This window comes from Scyliorhinus canicula, chromosome 10 (genome assembly GCF_902713615.1).
Source record: "Scyliorhinus canicula chromosome 10, sScyCan1.1, whole genome shotgun sequence".
Taxonomy (NCBI): Eukaryota; Metazoa; Chordata; class Chondrichthyes; order Carcharhiniformes; family Scyliorhinidae; genus Scyliorhinus; species Scyliorhinus canicula.
In genome coordinates this window covers 147,606,433-147,629,655 of record NC_052155.1, presented here as the reverse complement: position 1 = coordinate 147,629,655, position 23,223 = coordinate 147,606,433, and the positions used below count along the sequence as shown (strand labels likewise).

The 23,223-nt window shown below is 45.9% G+C and overlaps 1 protein-coding gene across 7 annotated transcripts in view; it reads right to left on the bottom strand.

The window, feature by feature from the left end:
* The window catches only part of LOC119972705 (TPR and ankyrin repeat-containing protein 1-like), a 211,443-nt gene that overhangs the window by 16,931 nt on the left and 171,289 nt on the right, over positions 1-23,223 (bottom strand). For all 7 annotated transcript variants that reach the window (XM_038809842.1, XM_038809843.1, XM_038809844.1 and 4 more), the window contains 2 exons: positions 4,265-4,421; positions 3,270-3,358 (listed from right to left, as the gene is read on the bottom strand). In XM_038809842.1, coding sequence (XP_038665770.1) covers positions 3,270-3,358; positions 4,265-4,421 — 246 coding nt within the window. The remainder of the gene's footprint in view (positions 1-3,269; positions 3,359-4,264; positions 4,422-23,223) is intronic.

The following is a 23,223-nucleotide window of genomic DNA, read 5'->3' as shown; positions in this document are numbered from 1 at the left end:
CCAAAGCTCTCCATCTCAGTGTTTCTCATAAGAACATAAGAACTAGGAGCAGGAGTAGGCCATCTGGCCCCTCGAGCCTGTTCCGCCATTCAATGAGATCATGGCTGATCTTTTGTGGACTCAGCTCCACTTTCCGGCCCTAACACCATAACCATGAATCCCTTTATTCTTCAAAAAACTATCTATCGTTACCTTAAAAACATTTAATGAAGGAGCCTCAACTGCTTCACTGGGCAAGGAATTCTATAGATTCACAACCCTTTGGGTGAAGAAGTTCCTCCTAAACTCAGTCCTAAATTTACTTCCCCTTATTTTGAGACGATGCCCCCTAGTTCTGCTTTCACCCGCCAGTGGAAACAACCTGCCCGCATCTATCCTATCTATTCCCTTCATAATTTTAAATCTTTCTATAAGATCCCCCCTCATCCTTCCAAATTCCAACGAGTACAGTCCCAGTCTACTCAACCTCTCTTCATAATCCAACCCCTTCAGCTCTGGGATTAACCTAGTGAATCTCCTCTGCACACCCTCCAGTGCCAGTATGTCCTTTCTCAAGTAAGGAGACCAAAACTGAACACAATACTCCAGGTGTGGCCTCACTAACACCTTATACAATTGCAACATAACCTCCCTAGTCTTAAACTCCATCCCTCTAGCAATGAAGGACAAAATTCCATTTGCCTTCTTAATCACCTGTTGCACCTGTAAACCAACTTTCTGTGACTCATGCACTAGCATACGCAGGTCTCTCTGAACAGCGGCATGCTTTAATATTTTATCGTTTAAATAATAATCCCGTTTGCTGTTATTCCTACCAAAATGGATAACCTCACATTTGTCAACATTGTATTCCATCTGCCAGACCCTAGCCCATTCACTTAACCTATCCAAATCCCTTTGCAGATTTCCAGTATCCTCTGCACTTTTCGCTTTATCACTCATCTTAGTGTCATCTGCAAACTTGGACACATTGCCCTTGGTCCCCCAACTCCAAATCATCTATGTAAATTGTGAGCAATTGTGGGCCCAATGCGGATCCCTGAGGGATACCACTAGCTACTGATTGCCAACCAGAGAAACACCCATTAATCCCCACTCTTTGCTTTCTATTAATTAACCAATCCTCTATCCATGCTACTACTTTGCCCCTAATGCCATGCATCTTTATCTTATACAGCAACCTTTTGTGTGGCAACTTGTCAAAGGCTTTCTGGAAATCCAGATATACCACATCCATTGGCTCCCCGTTATCTACTGCACTGGTAATGTCCTCAAAAAATTCCACTAAATTAGTTAGGCACGACCTGCCCTTTATGAACCCATGCTGCGTCTGCCCAATGGGACAATTTCTATCCAGATGCCTCGCTATTTCTTCCTTGATGATAGATTCCAGCATCTTCCCTACTACCGAAGTTCAGCTCACTGGCCTATAATTTCCTGCTCTCTGCCTACCTCCTTTTTTAAACAGTGGTGTCACGTTTGCTAATTTCCAATCCACCGGGACCACAGAGGGTCTAGTGAATTTTGGTAAATCATCATTAGTGCATCTTCAATTTCCCTAGCCATCTCTTTTAGCACTCTGGGATGCATTCCATCAGGGCCAGGAGACTTGTCTACCTTTAGCCCCATTAGCTTGCCCATCAGCACCTCCTTAGTGATAACAATCCTCTCAATGTTACTATTTGATGGCCTATAGACTACTCCTATCAGTGACTGTTTCGCCTTACTATTCCTGATTTCCACCCAAATGGATTCAACCTTATCCTCCATAGCACCGATGTCATCCTTACTATTGCCCGGATGTCATCCTTAAATAACAGAGCAACACCACCTCCCTTACCATCCACTCTGTCCTTCCGAATATTTTGATACCCTCAGATATTTAACACCCAGTCGTGACCATCCTTTAACCATGTTTCAGTAATGGCCACTAAATCATAGTCATTCACGATGATTTGTGCCATCACCTCATTTACTTTATTCCGAATACTACGAGAATTCAGGTAAAGTACACTTATGTTGGTTTTTTACCTCTGTTTTGAATCTTAACATCCCCAGTTTTATTCCTTTTAGTATTACTCATGCCATGTCCTATGGTACAACATTGACAAAGTACTTGTTGGGTGCAAAGCATTTTAACTATTCATTGCAAGTATTTTTCCTTATGTTTCCTGGGTCTGCTGGAGACAGAGAATGATTGTGGAAATTATGCAATAATTCCACTATCGTTGCATCATTTGACTACCCAGTTTGGAGTTGTCGAATACAATGGATCTCAGTCTTCTTCTGTTCAGGAAATGCTGTGTTCCAGTGCAAAGGATGTTATAATAATAATAATCTTTATTATTGACACACGTAGGCTTACATTAACACTGCAATGAAGTTACTACAAAAATCTCCTCGTCCCCAAACTCCGACGCCGGAACGGGTGCACTGAGGGAGAATTCAGAATGTCCAAATTATCTAACAGCACATCTTTCAGGACTTGTGGGAGGAAACCTGAACACCTGGAGGAAAGTACAAGCAACTGGGGGCATTTGACTTTGAACTCGGTCAAAAGATCTTAAGCATTCTGAACAGGAGCCAGAGGTTTGTTCCTAAAGAGTTTGCTTTTTATTTGAATACTTTCCCCATGCAGTAACCAACCAAACCTCAGAACTTCACTCTGGTTGAAAGGAACAGCAGGAATCAAGATTCCTTTGTGTTCTCTGGCAACATCATTCTTCAATTATTGGTGGCAAGTGGTTGTCTAAACTGACCATGGTTCCATGCCAAAATGCCAACATTTTGCCTTCAATTAGAGTTGCCCAAAGCCAATGTACTTGCAGTGGAAGAGAATGAAGTTCATATACAATAATTAGAAGGTTGTCGGTTATAACCCCACGAGGACTATGGGGAAACTATTGTTGATCTCCCCGTAGGACTGGTGCAGTATGAGCTGCCCAGATAGGGGGCGGAAGCCACCCAGCTGGAGCTCATTACAGAGCCGGCCCAAAGCAGGGCCTGGTGTGGTTTGTTCTCCCAGCAAGAACTGTAGTTGGAGTGTGTTACTGCTGCGAGAATACTATATACAGTTAAATGATCTCTGTTCTACTACCGCTAGTTTCCACAAGTTACAACAGTCTGTTTCCTGAGGCTGAGGAAACCTAGCTGGCTGAGCACCAACAGGTTTAACTTGAGCATTCCAGTCTCATTAGCATGTTTAAAATCCTTAGGCAGATTTATATACATACAATCCACAAATTAGGTTTCGTAATTCAACCTCTCACCTTCCAACACTGATGTTTTGCAAAGTAGTCACCCCTTTCTGCCCATTCGTGCATTGTTGAGGTTTTAACAAACATGCTGTCATCAAGTTCTGGAAAAAAAAAATATTTACTTCTAATAAAGGTCAACTAACTTTATTCCAGTAAAACTCAAGACTTCTCTCTAAATGGGTATAAATATAAATACAAGTTGGTGTTGTTTCAGATCAGCCAGGGAATATTGCACAATCGTATGGGGAACGAAAGTCTCACTTTTTGTTAATCTTCGTCCATGGGATGTGGCCATCACTGGCTGCACCAGCATTTATTGCCTATCCCAGAGGGCATTCAAGAATCAACCATATTGCTGTGGATCTGGAGTCACAAGCAGGCCAGGTAAAGACGACAGATTTCCTCCCCTAAAGAACATGAGTGAACCAGATGTGTTTTTACGACAATCGTTTCATGGTCACCTTTTGACTTTTTTTTCCTCCAAAAAAAAAAATGAAATGCTTCATTTCCTTTCTGTACCGCCAGAAAGTTACCATTAAATGCCATAAAATCAGCTGGTTTCATTTAATAGGTCTGTCTGAGGCAGATGTTCAAGTCCCACTCTAGGATCTGAAAACACCCTGGTTGACAAAGCAGTGCAGAGCCAAAAACACTTACATTTTTGACCATTTTACCCTATGAGGACTATCATAGGGTAAACAATGTGCAGTTATTTATTTAGTTCACCCATGTTCAGAGAACTGAAGATAGAATGTCTGAGCATTTGACATATGGAATGATTGATAAGCAGATAAAAAATGCCCCAATAATGACATAATCATAATATTAAGGCTTTCCTCTCTCTCTCTCTCCACTGTCCCCCCACCAAAATGTTATAATATTAAAAATTTGGTTGAATAAGAAGAGCCTTCAGGTGCCTGTAAAGACTGCATTGGTTTCAACACAACAGCAAGCAAACAGTTTTGGCGTTGGTGTTCTTTGCATTGTCTACCCCTCTACTTCCCTACCTTTGTTCTCATCAGTTTTGACAACTCTGACTAAATCTCTGTTGATGAAGTACTTGAAGGCTGGTTCACGTTTCCCTTTGTTTTCATCAAAGATCCACAAGTTCACCCTTGCTCTTGTAAAGGCAGTGTACAATTGTTTGAGTTCACAATTGAGCAGCTGTTGCACAGAAATAAAGAAGCATTTTGATGAGAATTGACTACTGACATTCATTTTAGGTTATGTATGCAGGAAACATTTGCCATTATTTATATCCAGCTGTGACAATGCCAATTTAACATTTTAGCAACTGGTTTAAATTAAAAATAGGTACTAAAGTTTGTCAAACATTTGAAACTTGGGTTTGTTGAGTTTACCTCCTTGAACCATGGTGTATTCCTGAGTGGTTCAATATTTGCAGGAGGTATAAATAAGGAAATTTAACTGGCATCTTCTGATAGTTACATCTTTTAAAACTAATTTGAAAGACTCATTATTGGTCTACATCACAAATACTCATCATTTATTTGCACAAAGGCACAATGCCTGCTGTCATACAAGGACACCAATTCCAATACCCCCCACCCCGGCCAAGAACTTGCACTTACGGGATGAGCTATCTCGGTAAAATCTGCTACGACCAGCGAATTTGCCATTCTTCAACTAATCTGGGTCCACTTTGTTACTTTCCCAGTCTATTTACCTCTCCCCACTTGCAGCATGCTTTGTCCCATACATGGATGGGTACCTTTCTTCAAGACACAGCATACTATACACTACACATCTTCAACCCTTCTGGATAGCAAGAGGTAGCTAAAAGAGACTGAAAAACATTAACACTGCAATGAGGTTACTGTGAAAATCCCCGCGGCGCCACACTACGGCACTTGTTCAGGTGCACAGAGGGAGAATTCAGAATGTCCAATTCACCTATCAAGCACGTCTTTTGGGACTTGTGCGAGGAAACTGGAGCATCCGGAGGAAACCCACGCAGACACAGGGAGAATGTGCAAACTCCGCAGACAGTGACCCAAGCTGGGAATCGACCCTGGGTCCCTAGCGTTAAGAAGCAATGGTGCTAGCCACTGTGCGACCATGCAGCCAAAGATACTGAGATCGGAAGAGTGCCTTTAAAAACTACTTGCATTTGAAGCACCTTTTTTGCCATAAAAAGGTCTTAAGGCGTGAAATCAGACACCAAGCCAAAGGAAAAGACATTGGTCCAGCTGATTAAATTCTTGGTAGGTTTTAAGTAGCTATTAAAGAGAGAGGTGGCAAAATGGTTCGGGGAGGGAATTTCAGAGCTCAGTGCCAACAGTTGAAGGCACAACCACTAATCGGTGGGCTTGAATAATGGGTGGGGGGGGGGGGGGGGGGGGGGGGGGTATGTACAAGAGGTCAGCTACTTCCCAAACAGTGTTGCTCCATTTATTTTGAAGTCGTTAAATTCCCTGACATCAGATTAATGGACAAAATGCTCAATGCTACCCTCAAAATCCGGGGGCAATGGAGACAGCACAGGGTGGAGGTGGGGGCCTCGATGGGGACCCCAATACGGGGCAACCACCGGTTTGTCCCGGGGAGAATTGATGGCGGGTTCCTGAGTTGGCACAGGGCAGGTATCAGGAGGTCGAGGGATCCGTTTGTAGACGGGAAGTTTGCGAGCCTGGGTGCGCTGGAGGGTAAGTTCGGGATCCCCCCGGGGAGCGCCTTCAGGTACATGCAGGTAAGGGCGTTTTGTCATGCCACAGAGTTTCCTCTGCTGCCGCCGCGTGGGATCCAGGACAGGGTGCTCTCGGGGGTATGGGTTGGTGAGGGGAGGATCCCGGCAGCGTACCAGGTGATGCAGGAGATGGATGAGGCCTCAGTCGAGGAGCTGAAGGGTAAATGGGAGGAGGAGCTGGGTGAGGAGTTAGAGGAGGGGACGTGGGCGGACACCCTGGGGAGGGTGAACTCCTCCTCTTCTTGTGCGAGGCTTGGCCTCATACAGTTTAAGGTGCTGCATAGGGCTCACATGACTGGGACAAGGATGAGTCAGTTCTTCGGGAGTGAGGACAGGTGTATCAGGTGCTCAGGGAGCCCAGCAAATCATGCCCATATGTTCTGGGCATGCCCAGCACTGGGGGAATTTTGGAAGGGCGTAGCAAGAACGGTGTCGAGGGTGGTAAGATCCAAGGTCAATCCGGGCTGGGGGCTCGCAATTTTTGGGGTTGCAGTGGAGCCGGGAGTGCAGGCGGCGAAAGAGGCCGGTGTTCTGGCCTTTGCGTCCCTAGTAGGCCGGCGGAGGATTCTTCTTCAGTGGAAGGATGCGAGGCCCCCAAGCGTGGAGGCCTAGGTCAACGATATGGCAGGGTTTCTTAAATTAGAGGTGAAATTTGCCCTAAGGGGATCAGTGCAGGGGTTTTTCAGGAGGTGGCAGCCATTTCTGGATTTCCTGGCAGAACGATAGGAAAAGGCCAGCAGCAGCAGCAGCCCGGGGGGGGGGAGGGAGGGGTTGTTTCGTTGTTTTGGACCGAAGGGGTGGGCATAGTTGTTCTATGCTAATGGCGGGCGCTGATTTATTTCTTTCTCTACGTATACACTGGGGGAGGGGGGGGGGGGGGGTTTGTCGAAGGGGCGGGCGCATGTTTTGTGCGAATGCCGGGTGTTAATTTACGTCTTCCTTTGTGTATGCGCGGGGGGGGGGGGGGGGGGGGGTACTGTTTTTTCTTTTTTCTGTTCTTTGTAAAAAAAATAAAATAACTTTTTGTTGTTGATATTATGAAAATTTTGAATAAGAATTATTTTTTTAAAAACTATGATTATGACAGATGTATAAAATATTTGGAATAGTATAACATACGTAGAAAAGATAGGGTGGGGAAAAAGGAAGTGGAGGAGCTGTATTTATTAAATCTATAATAATGGAAGCAGAAACACTAATGAGGCCAAGAGCAAGATTGAAATAGATTCCATGTCGATGGAGACATGGGGCAGAAATTTCTGTTCTGGAATCCAAGTCAGGTAGCTGAAGCGAATGTCGGAGTGACTTCCGCTGGAGGAGGGATGGCTGAACATGTGAGGTCTTGCACTGTTCAATTTATTACGCAGCATCAAATCTTGTAATGGGGCAGGCAGACGGTAGCCCGCCTGGCTGTCATAGAACATAGAACAGTACAGCACAGAACAAGCCCTTCGGCCCTCAATGTTGTGCCGAGCCATGATCACCCTACTCAAACCCACGTATCCACCCTATACCCGTAACCCAACAACCCCCCCCTTAACCTTACTTTTTATTAGGACACTACGGGCAATTTAGCATGGCCAATCCACCTAACTCGCACATCTTTGGACTGTGGGAGGAAACCGGAGCACCCGGAGGAAACCCACGCACACAGGGAGAGGACGTGCAGACTCCACACAGAGACACAGCCGGGAATCGAACCTGGGACCCTGGAGCTGTGAAGCATTTGTGCTAACCACCATGCTACCCTGCTGCCATAGGCTCCAACGCCATAGGCTCCAACTTCTGGGCTCCATGCTTGAACAGCACCCACCACTCTGCTGCCACCCATCCCCAGCAATCCTGGCTCGGTCTCAGTTCTCCTCCGCCCAACCTTGGCACTGTGTGAGAGGCAGGCAGCTAACATCTCTCCTTGACAGTACGAAAGGAAGGCGAAAGCAGCAACTACTGACATGAAAGCCCAGGAAGAAGTCTCCCTCACCAGGTGCACGTTATTTTGTACTATCATGAAACAGAACATCCTGAATTCCTGCTAAATTTGGAGGGGGACAAGATTCTGGCGTGTTTGGCTTTTAATGAGTGTTCATGAGATGAAAGTGGGGTTCCTCACATAGCTCAGCGGGAAATTTATCTTGCCCTTTAGGCCACCACGAAAGTTGGGAGAACAAGATTCCAAACTAATTTCCCAATGTCAGCAAACTGATTTCGTAGTTAAATCTGTCAAATCTTGCTTCCCTCCCTGCCATGATTCCGCTGTTGACAAAGAGCAGAAAATTTGACACAAGTGATTAAAAAAAAAATAACATTTACAGCCTACTCTATAAACCACCCAATAATAGTGGGAGGGAGGTAGAGGAAGAAATATGTAAAAAAAAAAAAAGGGAAATGAATAACAAACATAACTAATAATAATGGAGGATTTCAACTACCCCAAAATTAATTGGCCAAAAAGGTAAAAGCGGAGAAAGGACTGACATTCCTACAATCTGTACAGGACTTCCATTATGCAAGTAGCCCAACAGGGAGGATTCACTACCTGGCCTGGCATTATCCAGAACAAATAAGAGAAGTGAAAGGGGTATATCTATGCAGGCGAGACCATACGATTATTAGATTTAGGGTAATAATTGAGAAGGACATTTATGTATTGTCATTAATTTTTATTTGATCCAGTAGAGCTCTGATGTATTAATGTATTCACTGGAAGTGACATCATAAGTCCACACGTGGGAAACAGAGAGAAGAATAGCAAGAGATCACACACTGTAAATAAAGATCTGTTGTTTTAAACCTCTATACTCCCTGGTATCGCACCTCCAAAACACCATACAAAACTGGCAATGAGGAGTCCCAGGAAGAAGAAATTTACTGAGAAAAATTGGGGGAAAAAACAAAGGTAAAAACCTGGTGCGACACATGCCACAGAGAACAAATTGTCTGCAGAACAGATTACACTGTTATTGAGAGGCTGAAGCTCAGGTTGTGCCTTCTGTGTGAGGGAGCTGCTGAAAAAGCGGTTGTGAAATGTGTATATGGGAACCTTCATTAGTAAAAAAAAATGGCCAGAGCTTTTGATATCATGGGATGGAAATGTGAAACCATGGACCTCCTATGTTGAACATTTTGACTATTTTGTGCAGGCGAACAAAGATATTATGGTGCTCACTTTCCTGGGCATGTTTGGGATGTTGATTATAAAGCGTTTTAGATTCCATAAAAGAAACTATGTGTAGAGGGGGAGTTGATCACACAATTCGTGTCTGTGCTTAAAAGACTTGCAGAATATTGAGAGTTCGGAGATGTGCTGAATGACACTATTCGGGACAGATTAGTTTGTGATCTCTGCAGCGGAGCGATACAGAAATGTTTGCTAATGGAGTAATTTTACTTTGCAGATAGCTATGGAAATTGCTGATTCTATGGTGCTACTGCAAAGTAAGCTCAGCAATTGAGTTTCTGTCCTCGAAAACACAAAATGGCTCCTGAATTGACACCCAAGAATGTCGAGATTCACACATGTTACTGATGTGCAAAGTCGGGGCATTCTGCCGCTGAATGTTGGTGCAGAGATGTGGTATATCAAAGCTGTGGAAAAAAAGGAAACCGGGCTGCTGGAGTTCGGTGCTATCTAGATGTCAGCCTAGTCACTGGAAGAGGTGAAGTGGAACACCTTTGAAATCTCGATGCCACTGTCCAGAGATTTGGATACAATGGTCTGATAGTCTGTGAGGACAAGCATGAATTCTTCGAATCCTCCGTGGAGTATTTGGGACATGTGATTGATGCCACTGGCCTTTGCAGATCTCCTTCAACGGTTAAGGTCCTGACAGAGTCACCAACACCTCAGAATCTTAACCAGTTACATTCATTCCTGGGATTGTTGAACTACTGTGGAAGAGTTGTCCCAAACTTGCTAATAATTCTGAAACGTGGAAGTGGACATGCCTGAAAAGTGGAAGTGGACGGATCAAATATGCTTTCATGTAAACCAAAGAAGCGTTATTTAAATTTGAAGTTCTCATGCACTTTGATCCTGCGTTACACTCACAGTTAGCTTGTGATACACCTTCTGGTGTAAAGGTAGTGGTATCTCACATCATGCCATCGATTGAAGAAAGACCCACTGCTTTTGCTTCACAAACCTTGAGAAAAGCTGGCAGTAAGTATACCCAGATTTAAAAGGAAGCATTAGGGATCATTTTTACTGTGAAGAAATTCCATCAATTCCTCTGTACTGGAGAAAGTTCATGTTGTTTCTGGACCATCATTCACTACCTATGGGGATTCCGTCACTTGCCCCAAGTTGAGTGCAATGGTGGGCATTGCTTTTGTCTGCACATACTTATACCATTCTGTACCGACAGTGAGTCTACACGGCAATGAGGATGGGCTCTCAGGATGACCACTGCCAGGTAGTTCATCAGGCTGTTCACATGGGAATATCTTCTACTTTGAACAAGTAGACAACACACCAGACACTTTTAGACAAGTGAGAAAGCACACGGAGTGATCCGATATTGACAGAAGCGATGGATATGCTATTATGAGGGAAGGCTTCAGAACTAGCACCTAAACTGAAACCTTACTACTCCAGGAGACTGGAGCTGTCATTGCAATCAAGATATCTCCTATGGGGGCTCAGAGTGATTATTCCGCCACCATTGAGGAAGCGGGTACTAGAGAAGGCTACATGAGGGTCATTGCAGAGTTGTACACCTGAAGAAAATAGCGAGAAGTTATTTCTGGTGGCCTGGGTGCAGAAATTGAACAGAAAGTCAAAACATGTTTCTCCTGTGCGAAGCTAAGGCACCTGCCACTCTTAGCACTCCTGTTTCCATTGGAATGGGTTTGAAGAGGCTTGGCATCACGTGCATGTGGATTTTGCAGGACCTATTGAAGGACATGTGTTCTTGGTAAAGCTTGACGCTCAAAGCAATGGCCAGAAGTCACTGTGATGGAATCTACCTAATTGGAGAAGACTTTTGAGATGCTGGAAGTATTTAGTCATTTTGGATTCCCTGAACAACTGGTAAGTGACAATGGACCTCAATTTGTCTCTCAAGAATTCAGAAGTTTCTTAAAAGAGAATGGTATTCACATGTTGTGTTCGTACCGTACCCTGCAACTAATGGACTAGCAGATGATTTCATCAAAACTATGAAACATACCTTGACAGCGACTAGGGAACAAGATTTGTTGGTCAAATATCTTAACAAGGTCCTACTAGTCAATAGGAATCCCGCACAGTCCATGACCAAGACCTTTCCTCTATTATTAATAATGAAAAGGCAACTTTGTTCCACGTTCAATCTGCTGAAACCCCAGAAAACTAAAGAGATCATACATCACGGTAGCATGGTGGTTAGCATAAATGCTTCACAGCTCCAGGGTCCCAGGTTCGGTTCCCAGCTGGGTCACTGTCTGTGCGGAGTCCGCACGTCCTCCCCGTGTGTGTGTGGGTTTCCTCCGGGTGCTCCGGTTTCCTCCCACAGTCCAAAGATGTGCGGGTTAGGTGGATTGGCCATGCTAAATTGCCCGTAGTGTCCTAAAAAGTAAGGTTTTGGGGGGGCGGGGGCGGTGTTGTTGGGTTACGGGTGTAGGGTGGGTTTGAGTAGGGTGATCATTGCTCGGCACAACATCGAGGGCCGAAGGGCCTGTTCTGTGCTGTACTGTTCTATGCTCTATCAGCAACAGCAAATGGAACGGCAGGAAAGCAAGGCAAAGGATATAGTTTGCCACCAAGGGCGAGGAGTTTTGGCTAGGAATTACTTCCCAGGTAGAAAATGGGTTCCTGCCACAGACTGCACCTACCTCTTGTACCGTCCAGACCAGAGATGACGTTATCTGGAGGAGACATGCTGACCAGTTGCTGGCTGGAAGAATGGAATTGGGGCCTATGGAAAATCCAGGTTCAACCCTACAAAGCCATGGCTTGACCCTTCCTACAACACCGACATTAACAGACATTGTTGAGGAAAGCATCAGTTCACCTTCAGATCATATACTGGGCCAGCTCTAGTTCCTACGTCAACACTGGTTAAACCAAACACATGCCATTAGTGCAAAGATGGAAACGGCAGAGGTTATCAGTGTGACAAAGGTACCAGAGATTCACAGTCAACCATTCCAAGCGCGACGACCACCAGACCGCCTGACTTATTGGCCGGGATACTCCTACCCTACGTCCGGGGGGGGGGGGGGGGGGGGGGGGGGGGGAGAGAGAGAGAGAGAGAGAGAGAGAGAGAGAGAGAGAGAGAGAGAGAGAGAGAGAAGAGATTCTCCGGGCCCCGATGGGTCGAGTGTCCGACAAGTTTTTCGATTAGAAAAAAGCCGAGTCTGATGGACTGAGAATAGAACTTAGGAAAGTAAAATGGAAAATACTGGCAAACAATGATGCAGCAAAACAGCAACTGGAAACATTTTAAAGTTGTGTTCAACAGAGCTCAGGGAAAACATCTTCCGCTAAAAATAACATACTAAATACTATTGAGACACCACGAATGAATAAAGACACAAGGGAAAAACTGAAAGGAGAGGAACATACATCAAACACAGGGACAGCAGAGGAGAGCATGACAAGGAAGGCTGCAAAGAGTTGAGGGCTGCAAAATTGGACCAGGCGCCAAAAATGGGATTGCAATGCAGTTATCCCATGCTGACTTGATGCAAGGAACGTACAAAGTTTGATTCAAGTGATTGCTGCTGAATGGTTGCGAGCTGGAGCAGAGAACAGAAAATATTGAGAGGCTAGCATAAGATTAGCCTATTTAAAACCAGTTGGCACCTCTTAGACCGGAGGCCGGTTTAGCTCACTTGGCTGGATAGCTGGTTCATGAGGCAGAGTGAGGCCAGCAGCGTGAGTTCAATTCCCTTACCAGCTGAGGTTATTGATGAAGGCTCCGCCTTATCAAACTCGCCTGAGGTGTGGTGATACTCAGGTTAATCAAAGGGGAAAGCAGCCTATGGTCATTGGGGCAACGGCGACTTGACCTTTGGTGCGCCATAGACATAGAACATACAGTGCAGAAGGAGGTCATTTGTTCCATTGAGTCTGCACCGACCCACTTAAGCCTTCACTTAAGCATGGTGGCACAGGAGTGAGGGATCACAGTGCCAGGGAGCCCGGTTCAATTCCGGCCTTGGGAAACCATCTGAATGGAGTTTGTACGTTCTCCCCGTTTCTGTGCGGGTTTCCTCCCACAGTCCAAAAATATCCAGGTTAGGTGGATTAGCCATGATAAATTGCCCCATAAGGCTTAAGTGGGTCGGTGCAGACTCGATGGGCCGAATGACCTCCTTCTGCACTGTATGTTCTATGTCTATGCCGCACCAAAGGTCAAGGGATGTGCAGGTTAGGTTATGGGTATCGCACAGAGTGGATCGTCAGGCTCGTTGGGCCAAATGGCCGCCTTCTGCACTGAAGGGATTCTAAAAGGAGGTAAAAATCTGATTATGACCTTTGAAAGACAGAAGGCACAACATGGCAAAGAGCAGGCTCCAAGACTTTTAGACAATGGACTGGAAACCATGGTACAGGAGGTGGAGAACAGAGATGTCATCTGTCCACAGGGGGCCAGGAAGCTGTCCAGACAAAATTTGCAGGGATCATGACCATGAATAACAAGAAGTGGACATCGATGTGGTGCTCAAGGGTTCATAACCTGAAGGTCAATGAAAGGTTGAGCATCCATTATCTGAAATTCAAGAAGCTCTGAATGTTTTTGCGAGCGCCGGCGTGAGGGGGTGGTTTAGCACACTGGGCTAAATCGCTGGCTTTTAAAGCAGACCAAGGCAGGCCAGCAGCACGGTTCAATTCCTGTACCAGCCTCCCCGAACAGGCACCGGAAGGTGGCGACTAGGGGCTTTTCACAGTAACTTCATTGAAGCCTACTTGTGACAATAAGCGATTTTCATTTCATTTCATTTGATGCCACGAGTGGATCTGGAAAGGTTCCTGGGCAATGCCACATATGGTTACAAGCCCGAGGTGGGTTGTTTTGGCGCCAAGGTGTCAGGTTGGTTTCAGCAGTCGGTATTTATTGATTACAAAATTCGCATATTGAATTTCCTAAACCTTGCTTGACTTAAGCAGAATTAATTGTCGTTCAATGTACATATTATTTAATGATTTAAAATATTGCATATTGAATTGTGGTGTTTTGTCGAATCTGTAAATGAAATTAAAATGAATTTTGTGCTTAGACTTGGGTCCCATTCCCGAATTATATAGATTTCCAAAATTTGTAACATTCCGGAGTCCGAGACATTTTCGGGCCCCAAGCATTTTGGCCCCTAAATGATGCTCAGCCTGCAGCTTCAAATACCAAGTTCCACCTTGGGCGACTCAGCGTACCACATCCACATTACTCATTACTCACTAACCAACAACCTTAAAGCAATCGTGACTCATGTTTCACATTCATATCTTCACCGCACCCTCACACAAACTTAGCACTGCTCACACTCTCATCGCACTCTGGTCGATTAATGCACCCACATCAGCCAGCTGGATTGCATCACACTCATTCCCCCTCTTCACTTGAGCACTACCTAAGGTAGCAGCGGCTAACCACAAGGGGACAGGCACAGCTACATGTCCTTACCCTGTAGTCTACATCAGTGCAGTGACCATGACTGAGACCATAGTCAGTAGAGAGGCTGAAACCATCAAAGATGACAGTATACTCATACCTTTTTTCAAATAAATTTAAGAGCACGCAATTCATTTTTTTCCAATTAAGGGGCAATTTAACGTGGCCAATCCACCTCTCCTGCACATATTTTGGGTTGTGGGGGGCGAAACCCACACAAACACGGGGAGAATGTGTAAACTCCACACGGACAGTGACCCAGAGCCAGGATCGAACCTGGGACCACAGCGCCGTGTGTTCATGTCTAATCCTCCTCGCATCCCAATTTCCCACAGCCACAATCTCCGCTGATTTAGAAGCTACAGATGGTGCAAGCATGCACCTCTCGGTGCCCCCTCTGCCTTCACCACAATCCTTTAATTGTGCCTTTCTTTTTTTTAAAAAAGATGTTCAGGTTCTGCAACATAGTCGGAGAATGTTGGGAGAGGAAGAAGTGGAAGAGCAGGAAAAAGTGAAGAAGAATCAGCATTATTTGCTCTCTCTCTTTCAGCCACCAATACAGAGACTGGCACGGTGTATATCATGGAGGACAGATTAGAAGCGGGACCTTCACATGGCGAGACAGTAGGCGACAGTGACCTGTAGCTGGGCAGGGGAGATGGGCAGCATGGGAGCCAGGTTGCTGGAGGGACAGGTCACACATGAGTACTTGTGGGCCCAGCCTCTTAAAAGATTTAGTGCAACACCGGCCAGTCATCTGGATTCTGCAGAAGAAACTCAGACTCCAAGTCATGTCAGCCCAGCCTGTTGTCATACAAGCTCAATTTGCTACCATCATGGCTGCAGGTACCAAAGTCCACAGCAACAACCTGCCCTCCAAATTACCAGGAGGGCTGAAGCACTGGCCCCTGGTGTTAGCAGCTCCGTTGAGCATGGACCTGCTGTTCTTTCTTAGGATGGCAGCATTTATCCTCTCACCACTGCCAATCTGCCAATGTCCTTGTGCAATCAGTCAGCCAGACAGCCAAGACTAACGCTGCCCATGCAGTCTCCAGCAACGCCTTCTAGACCACGAGCTGCTCAAGGGGATCCTCCAAGGCCATCTGCAATCTCCCTAACTGAAAGGCAACAGCTTTCTACTAGCCATGCTGGAACCACTGGGATAGGATTGTGTAGAAAACTAGGACAGAAGACACATGGAAGAGAGGTATTAAGGAAATGCAGAGGCAATTATTTGTAGACATGTGTATACAGCCAGGTATGATTTCAATAATAAATTTGGTTTGAAATACTTATTTTGTCGTGTTTTTTATTTTTGCATTGTGACCACTCTGATTTGCAAAGATGGAAAGTAAATCTGGGCCTTTTGAGAATGGGGAATTACAGTTGATTTGCTAGTATTTCAGTCACACGAGTGGACTACAGCGAGTCCAACCAGAAAGCGACTATGCCGGTTACCTCCTCCCATTCCTTTCCTCAGCTGATGGTTGTATAATTGGTAATAAGTGCTGTGCTCCCATGATGACAAGATTGTACAGCATATAGCTGACAACCACAAACCTTGACACCTGCTCTATCAAATACTCCAGGTCTTCTTCAGAGCAATCTAGACATAGGAAACACCCCACTGATCTGCTCTATCACATTTCATTTGGCCCTCAGGTGAGGGGAAAGGGTTGAGAAAGCGAGGTCTTCATGAATAACCTTAGCCGGGTCACCACGTTGTTGGCATCACAAACTAGCTATCCTGTTTAGCTCAGTTAGCTGGGCAGCTGGTTCGTGATGCAGAGCCACGGTGGCTCAGTAACAGTGGACTAGTGGCAAAGTGGACTACCGCAGACTGAAGGAATCATTACAGCTGCCAAGGTACAGAGCACTGACCTGCATGATGTACTGAGCACATCCATACACCAGCTGGAGGCCAATGTAGTCGAGTCCTTAACGGTCGAGGTACACCTCAGAGCTGACATTGTGTCAGCTGAGTGACAGCCGTGTAGTACAGGCAAATCTGAAATTCTGGTCAGACTATGCACTTGCTTTGCCAGCTTCTCTCTCACCAGCGAGAATGAAAACGTATTCAGCTCTCTTAGAATACAGAACTTCGCCAATGTGATGTTTCTCCAGGAGACCCACAGGGGCAAGCGGTACCAGGTGTGTCTTCTGAAGGCTCGGGTAAGCCAGGTTTTCCACTCGGGATTCAATAGCAGGGTCTGGGGGATGGTAATCCCTCATTAATAAAAGGGTCTGGCTTCGTTTGGAGAAGGCAATAGCAGATGCATGCGGTATGTTATTGTAATGGGGGTGTTAGAAGGGAAGCAGGTGGTGTTGGTGAATGCATACGTCCTGAATTGGGACGATACAATGTTTGTGAAACAGCTGCTGAATCAGGACACGCACCAACTTAATATGGGAAGGACATTGAACTGCGTGCTGGACTGAAGGGTGGATCATTGTAGGTCAAGATCCGGGGGGTATGTCAAAAGTGTTAATTGCTTTTGTGGCAGAAATGTGGTGGGAACAGACCTTTGGCCGTTCGGACATACAATGGGTAGAAAGAGAAAGGTTTTTGTTCTTCTCCCCACTACATAATACATTCTCCAGGATTGACTATTTTGTCATGAGCCTAGTGCTAATGGCAGGGGTAAAGAAATCAGAGTACTCTGCGGTGGCCATTTCTGATAATGCCCCACATTGGGTAGACCTGGAGTTGGAGGTAGGCAGGGGACATTGCAAGGGATGCAAGTCTGCTGGCGGACCTGGGGTTCTGTGCAAGGATCTCATTGGTTTATATATTGGGGTTATATTTTGAATATTGATAATGAGGAAGGCTCACCCTTGAAACTATGGGAAGTGCTGAAGGGAGTAATTAGGGGAGAAATTATCTCTTTCAAGCCGCATGTAGAGCTGGAGGTAAAGGGGGAGCAGGAAAAAATGGTAGATGGTATTATACGGGTTGATCGCATGTATGCAGACAGCACATCCCCAGAACACAAGAACAAATGAACTAGGAGGAGTAGGCCTTTTGGCCTCGAGCCTGCTCCGCCATTCAATGAGATCATGGCTAATATTTTTGTGGACTCCGCTCTACGTACCCGCCCGCTCACCGTAAGCCTTAATTCCTTTACTGTTCAAAAATCGATCTATCTTTGCCTTAAAAACATTCAACAAGATAGCTGCAACTGCTTCAGATTCACAAACCTTTGGGTGAAGAAGTTCCTCCTCAAATCAGTCCTCAATCTGCTCCCCCTTATTTTGAGGCTATGCCCCTAGTTCTAGATTTACCTGCCAGTGGAAACAACCACCCTGCTTCTATCTTACCTATGCCCTTCATTATTTTATATATTACCATAAGATCCACCCTCATTCTTTTAAATTCCAATGAGTATAGTCCCAGTATACTCAGTCTCTCCTCATAAGCCAATTCTCTCAACTCCGGAATCAACCAAAGCATCCCCTCTCAGTGCCAGTACATCCTTTCTCAAGTAAGGAGACTAAAACCGTACATAGCACTCCAGGTGTGGCCTCATCAGCACCTTATACAGCTATAACAAAACCTCCCTGTTTATAAACTCCATCCCTCTTGCAATGAAGGACAAAATTCTATTTGTCTTCTTAATTACCTGCTACACCTGCAAACCAACTTTTTGCAATCCATGCACAAGGACACCCAAGTCCCCCTGCACAGCAGCATGCTGCAATTTGTTTACCGTGTAAATTATAGTTCATTTCGCTGCTATTCCAACCAAAATGGAATACCTCACATTTACCAACATTGTTGTCCATCTGCCAGACCCTTGCCCACTCACTTAAACTATCTATATCCCTCTGCAGACTTTCAGTGTCTTCTGCACAATTTGCTCATCTTCGTGTTACCTTCGAGCTTTGATACATTACACTTGGTCTGGACCCTGAGGCACACCACTAGCCACTGATCACCAACCAGAAAAACACTCATTCATCCCCACTCTTTGCTTTCTGTTAGTTAACCAATCTTCTATCCATGCTAATGCATTATCCATAATGCCATGCACCTTTATCTTATGCAGCAGCATTTTGTGTGGCACCTTGTCGAATGCCTTCTAGAAATCCAGATACTCCATATCCACCGGTTCCCCATTGTCCACCATCTCATAATATCCTCAAAGAATTCCAGTAAATTAGTTAAACATGACCTGCCTTTCATGAACCCATGCTGCGTCTGCTCAATGGGACAACTTCTATTCAGATGGCTTGCTATTTCTTGATGATCAAGTGTTTTCTCCACTATAGAAGTCACGGCCCTTTTGTCTGCCACGCAATGTCGTCACATTTTCTGTTTTCCAATCTGCCGGAACCGCCCCAGAGTCCAGGGAATATTGGCAAATTACCACAGCCGCATTAGCAGAGAGTAAAGAACGCAGTTCAATCTGATTTCTACAGATAGGGCGGTACGACAGCCGAGGCGAGCTAAAGGGGCTATTTACAAATATGGTGAGAAAACGAGTCAGCTCCTGGCAAATCAACTGAGGAAGCTGTAGGCAGAGAGAGAGATTGTTCAGATTAGGGCGCGGGATGGGGTGCTGGTTTCGAACCAGGAGAAGGTAATTGAGGTATTTAAGACCTACTATGAAAGTTTATACAGGTCTGAACTGTTCCCTCGGTAGAAGAGGTGCTAGGGGAGGACCGACAAGCTCCACTGGAGTTGGAAGAGATCAAGAAGGCACTGAAATTGATGCAGTCAGGGAAGACAGCAGGATCCAATGGGTTCCCAGTGGAATTTTATAAAGAATTCGTAGACCTGGCGGCCCCTCTATTGTTGGGGATATTCAAGGATTCCTTGGAGCGAGGTAGGCATCAATTTCCCTGCTCTTGAAAAAGGACAAAGACTGCGTAGACTGTGAGTTGTATCGTCCGGTCTCCCTGTTAAATGTGGACCCGAAGCTGTCAGCTAGTGTTGCCGTTAAGACTGAAGCCTCCTCTGCTGGGCGTGGTGGGGAAAGGCCAAGCAGGAATCGTCAAGGGGTGGAGCTTGACGGCAAACGCGAGATAGCTATTGAACATGGTGCTTACCCAGAGAGTGGGTTGGGTTCCAGAGTTGATAATTTCCCTTGTGGAGAAAACGTACGACCAGCTAGAGTGGGGCACGGTGGCACAGTGGTTAGCACTGCTGCCTCACAGCTCCAGGGTCCCGGGTTCAATTCCAGCCTCTGGTGACTGTGTGGAGTTTGCACTTTCTCCCCTTGTCTGTGTGGGCTTCCTCCGAGTGCTCCAGTTTCCTCCCACAGTCCAAAAATGAGCAGGTTAGGTGGATTGGTTATGCTAAATTGCCCCTTCGTGTCCAAAAGGTTAGGTGGGGTTACTGGGATACAGGGATAGAGTGGAGACGTGGGTTTAAGTGGGGTGCCCTTTCCAAGGGAAGGTGCAGACTTGATGGGTCGAATGGCCTCCTTCTGCATTGTACATTCTATCTATGATCTGTTTGTGGTATTAGAAAAATTTGGGGTTGGTCCAAGTTCTGTAGCATGAGTGGAGCCACCCAGTAATAGTAATGAAAGTTTGGCTTGTCTCTCGTCTTGCTGGACGCCACAATTTGTTATTATATGGGGGGGATCTTGAGGCATTAATGGGTAACATTATGGGAGTCTTACAGCATTTTGGAGCATTTTCTTTTATTTAGAGTAGCCAATTATTCTTTCCAATTAAGGGACAATTTAGCATGGCCAATCCACCTAACCTGCACGTCTTTGGGTCGTGGGGGTGAAACCCACGCAGACACTGGGAGAACGTGCGAACTCCACACGGACAGTGACCCAGTTGGAGCATTTTCTGGCTACAAGCTAAATATAGGAAAGAGCGAATACTCTGTGGTTGGGGTACCGAGGTGGTGACGGGGGCTTAGGGGAGTACCATGCCAGCTAGCAGAAAGTCATTTTTTGTATTCAGGAGTCCAGATAGTAAGGGACGGAAACTCCGGAGGTTGAATTATACAAGTCTGGTGAAGAAGGACAAGGCCAAACTTACAAAAATGGAACGGTCGCCCGAGTGCAATCGGTTAAGATGAATATTTTGCTGAGAATTTTATATTTATGTGCCTTCCAATAATCTTGCCCAAGGCGTTTTTTGTTTAAAAGACAGATTGACCGGCTGGTGACTGGGTTTATTTGGGCGGGTAAAGGCCCTGGGATCAGGTGGACGGTGTTCCAGAGGGAGAGACAAATAAGGGGCTTGGCCTTGCCAAACTTTCAGTACTACTACTGGGTAGCTAATGCTGAAAAAGTGCGAGAGTGGTGTGGGGACTCGGAAAAGCTTTGGGTCCGGGTGGAGGGAGAGTCATTGAGGGGAGCAACCCTAGCAGCGTTAGTAACGTCTCCGTTACCAGTGGTGCCAAATAAATAGTTGACTAACCTGGTGGTAGTGGCCATGTTAAGATTTTGGAGGCAACTCCGTCAACATTTTAATTTGAGGGCTGCCCTCAAGGCTAACCCCTCATCTGTGGGAACCAGTTATTTGAGCCTGCTAGGTCAGATGTGAGATTTAGGGAGTGGAAGAAAAAGGGTTTAGAGAAAATGGGACACTTTGAGAGTCGGTTTGCTAGCCTGAGGGAACTGAAGGGAAAATATGTGCTTATAGACACTGATGGGTTCAGGTATCTCCAGGTGCCTAGCTGGGTCAAAAAGCACTTCTTTGCCTATCCGGTGAAGCAGCTTTCTACCTTGTTCAAGAGGATCGTATCCTGCTTGGGCTTGAAGGTAGCCAACACGTCAGGTATATAACAACTGATGGTGGGGGAGGAGACATGCACAGTTGAGAGTATGAAGGCAAAATGGACAGAGGAACTGGGGCCGATTTGGTGGAGGAAGTTTGGAGTGAGGCACTGAGGAGGGTGAACTCGACCTTGTCCTGTGTGAGGCTGAGTCTCATCCAGTTAAAGGTGGTGTTCTGGGCTCGTCTCACGAAGGCTAGGTATTTTTGAAGGGGATAGATGTGTTCAGGGCCCCAGTGCACCACATGCACTTGTTCTGGCCATGCTCAAAGCTAGTGGACTTCTGGAAGTCCTTTTTTGAGACTATGTTGGCAATCCTTGCCCATTAGCTGTGCTGCAACTCCGGACGGGGGCAGGGGCAAACATCCTGGCCTTTGCCTCAATGGTGGCAAGGAGGCGGATCCTCTTGGGCTGGAAGTCGATCACACCGCATAGCACCTCGGCGCGGCTGGGTGACTTTATGGAGTTCAATCACTGTTAACTCTTTTGGGGGGGGAGGGGGGGGGGGGGGAAATAAGTTAGACTATGCCAGAAGAAGGCAGGGGATGGAGGGAGGGTTCTTTACTGTAAAAATTGTTATTCTGTGTTATTGTATGTTTTGTATAAATTGCTAAAAATAATAAAAATATTCCTCCCCACCAAAAAATACAGAACCTCAGAAATCTTCCTTTGTGCAACAGTGAATGGCAAACTGGGAGATGCTGCAAATCTCATCTGCTCCATCCTGGCAGGAAACAGTGGTTCAAATGTTCATCGTCCACGATCCCAACCATTGGTGATGCCTTCCTTTCCCTGCTCCGAGACCATACTTCTGGCTGCAACCGTTAGCAGATTTCAGTGAGGGCGACCTCAATGAAGTGGGACACAGCTAATAACAACAGCGCAAGAGAATTCCTACCTGAACACCCCAGGGAGAAATGCCCCCGCCCCCCATTGAGAGCCCTTCCCCTCCTATCTATTCCAGAAGCATGGCTTCCTCTACTCACTTCCCTCTCATGCTGTGATGCACCCTGCATAAAAGCTCGTGGTTTAAGCAAAATCTTTAAAGTTAGGACAAAGTCCCACAGCACATGCCACAGCACTCTCTGGAGACTTCGAATTTAAACAAGTTTAGATATAGCAGAGGCGCTATTACACATTTAATAATTCATTGAAAAAAAAGTGTTGTAACAGAAGATCTAATATTACACCTAAAGAAGGGAGACAGAACATGTCTAGGGAACTATAGGACGGTTAGTTTTGAATTTGCAGCAGAAAAATAAAGGAATCCAAAAATGACAGAAAATAGAGTCTACAGACAATTAGCAGAATGGATAACCAGGTGGCTGAAAGACAGAGAATGGGAGTAAAAGCTAGTTATCCAGACTTGGGTAGTTGTGTTCTATTAGAATCAGTGCTGGGATCTCTGCCAATTCTGGAAGCCAGGACTCAATTTAACATCGAGCACGGTGAGCGGCACAGTGGTTAGCACTGCTGCCTACGGCACTGAGGACCTGGGTTGGATCCCAGCCCGGGTCACTGTCCAAGTGTAGTTTGCACATTTCCTCCCCCGTGTCTGCTTGTGCCTCACCTCCGCAACCCAAAAATGTGCAGAGTAGGTGGATTGACCACGCTAAATTGCCCCTTAATTGGAAATAAATTAATGGGTACTCTAAATTTTTAAAAAAAGAACAGAGAATTCATTCTCTGTGCATCCGTGCATCCAAGAGCTGCTGGTTGTTCAGTTCCAGCAGTGCCACTGAAGGTGGTGGTCACTGCTGGGACTGCAGTATTCCCTGGTCTGACCAGCAGAGGGCCAGAGTGCAGTTAAAGAGAGAGAGGAGGTTTGCTGGTCACAATCAGGTAGGCCTGTTGAGAGGTGGTGGGAGTGGCAGGGGCCGATTGCAACGTTAGGGCATGTTCTTCCAATAGGGTTGGCCCATGTTG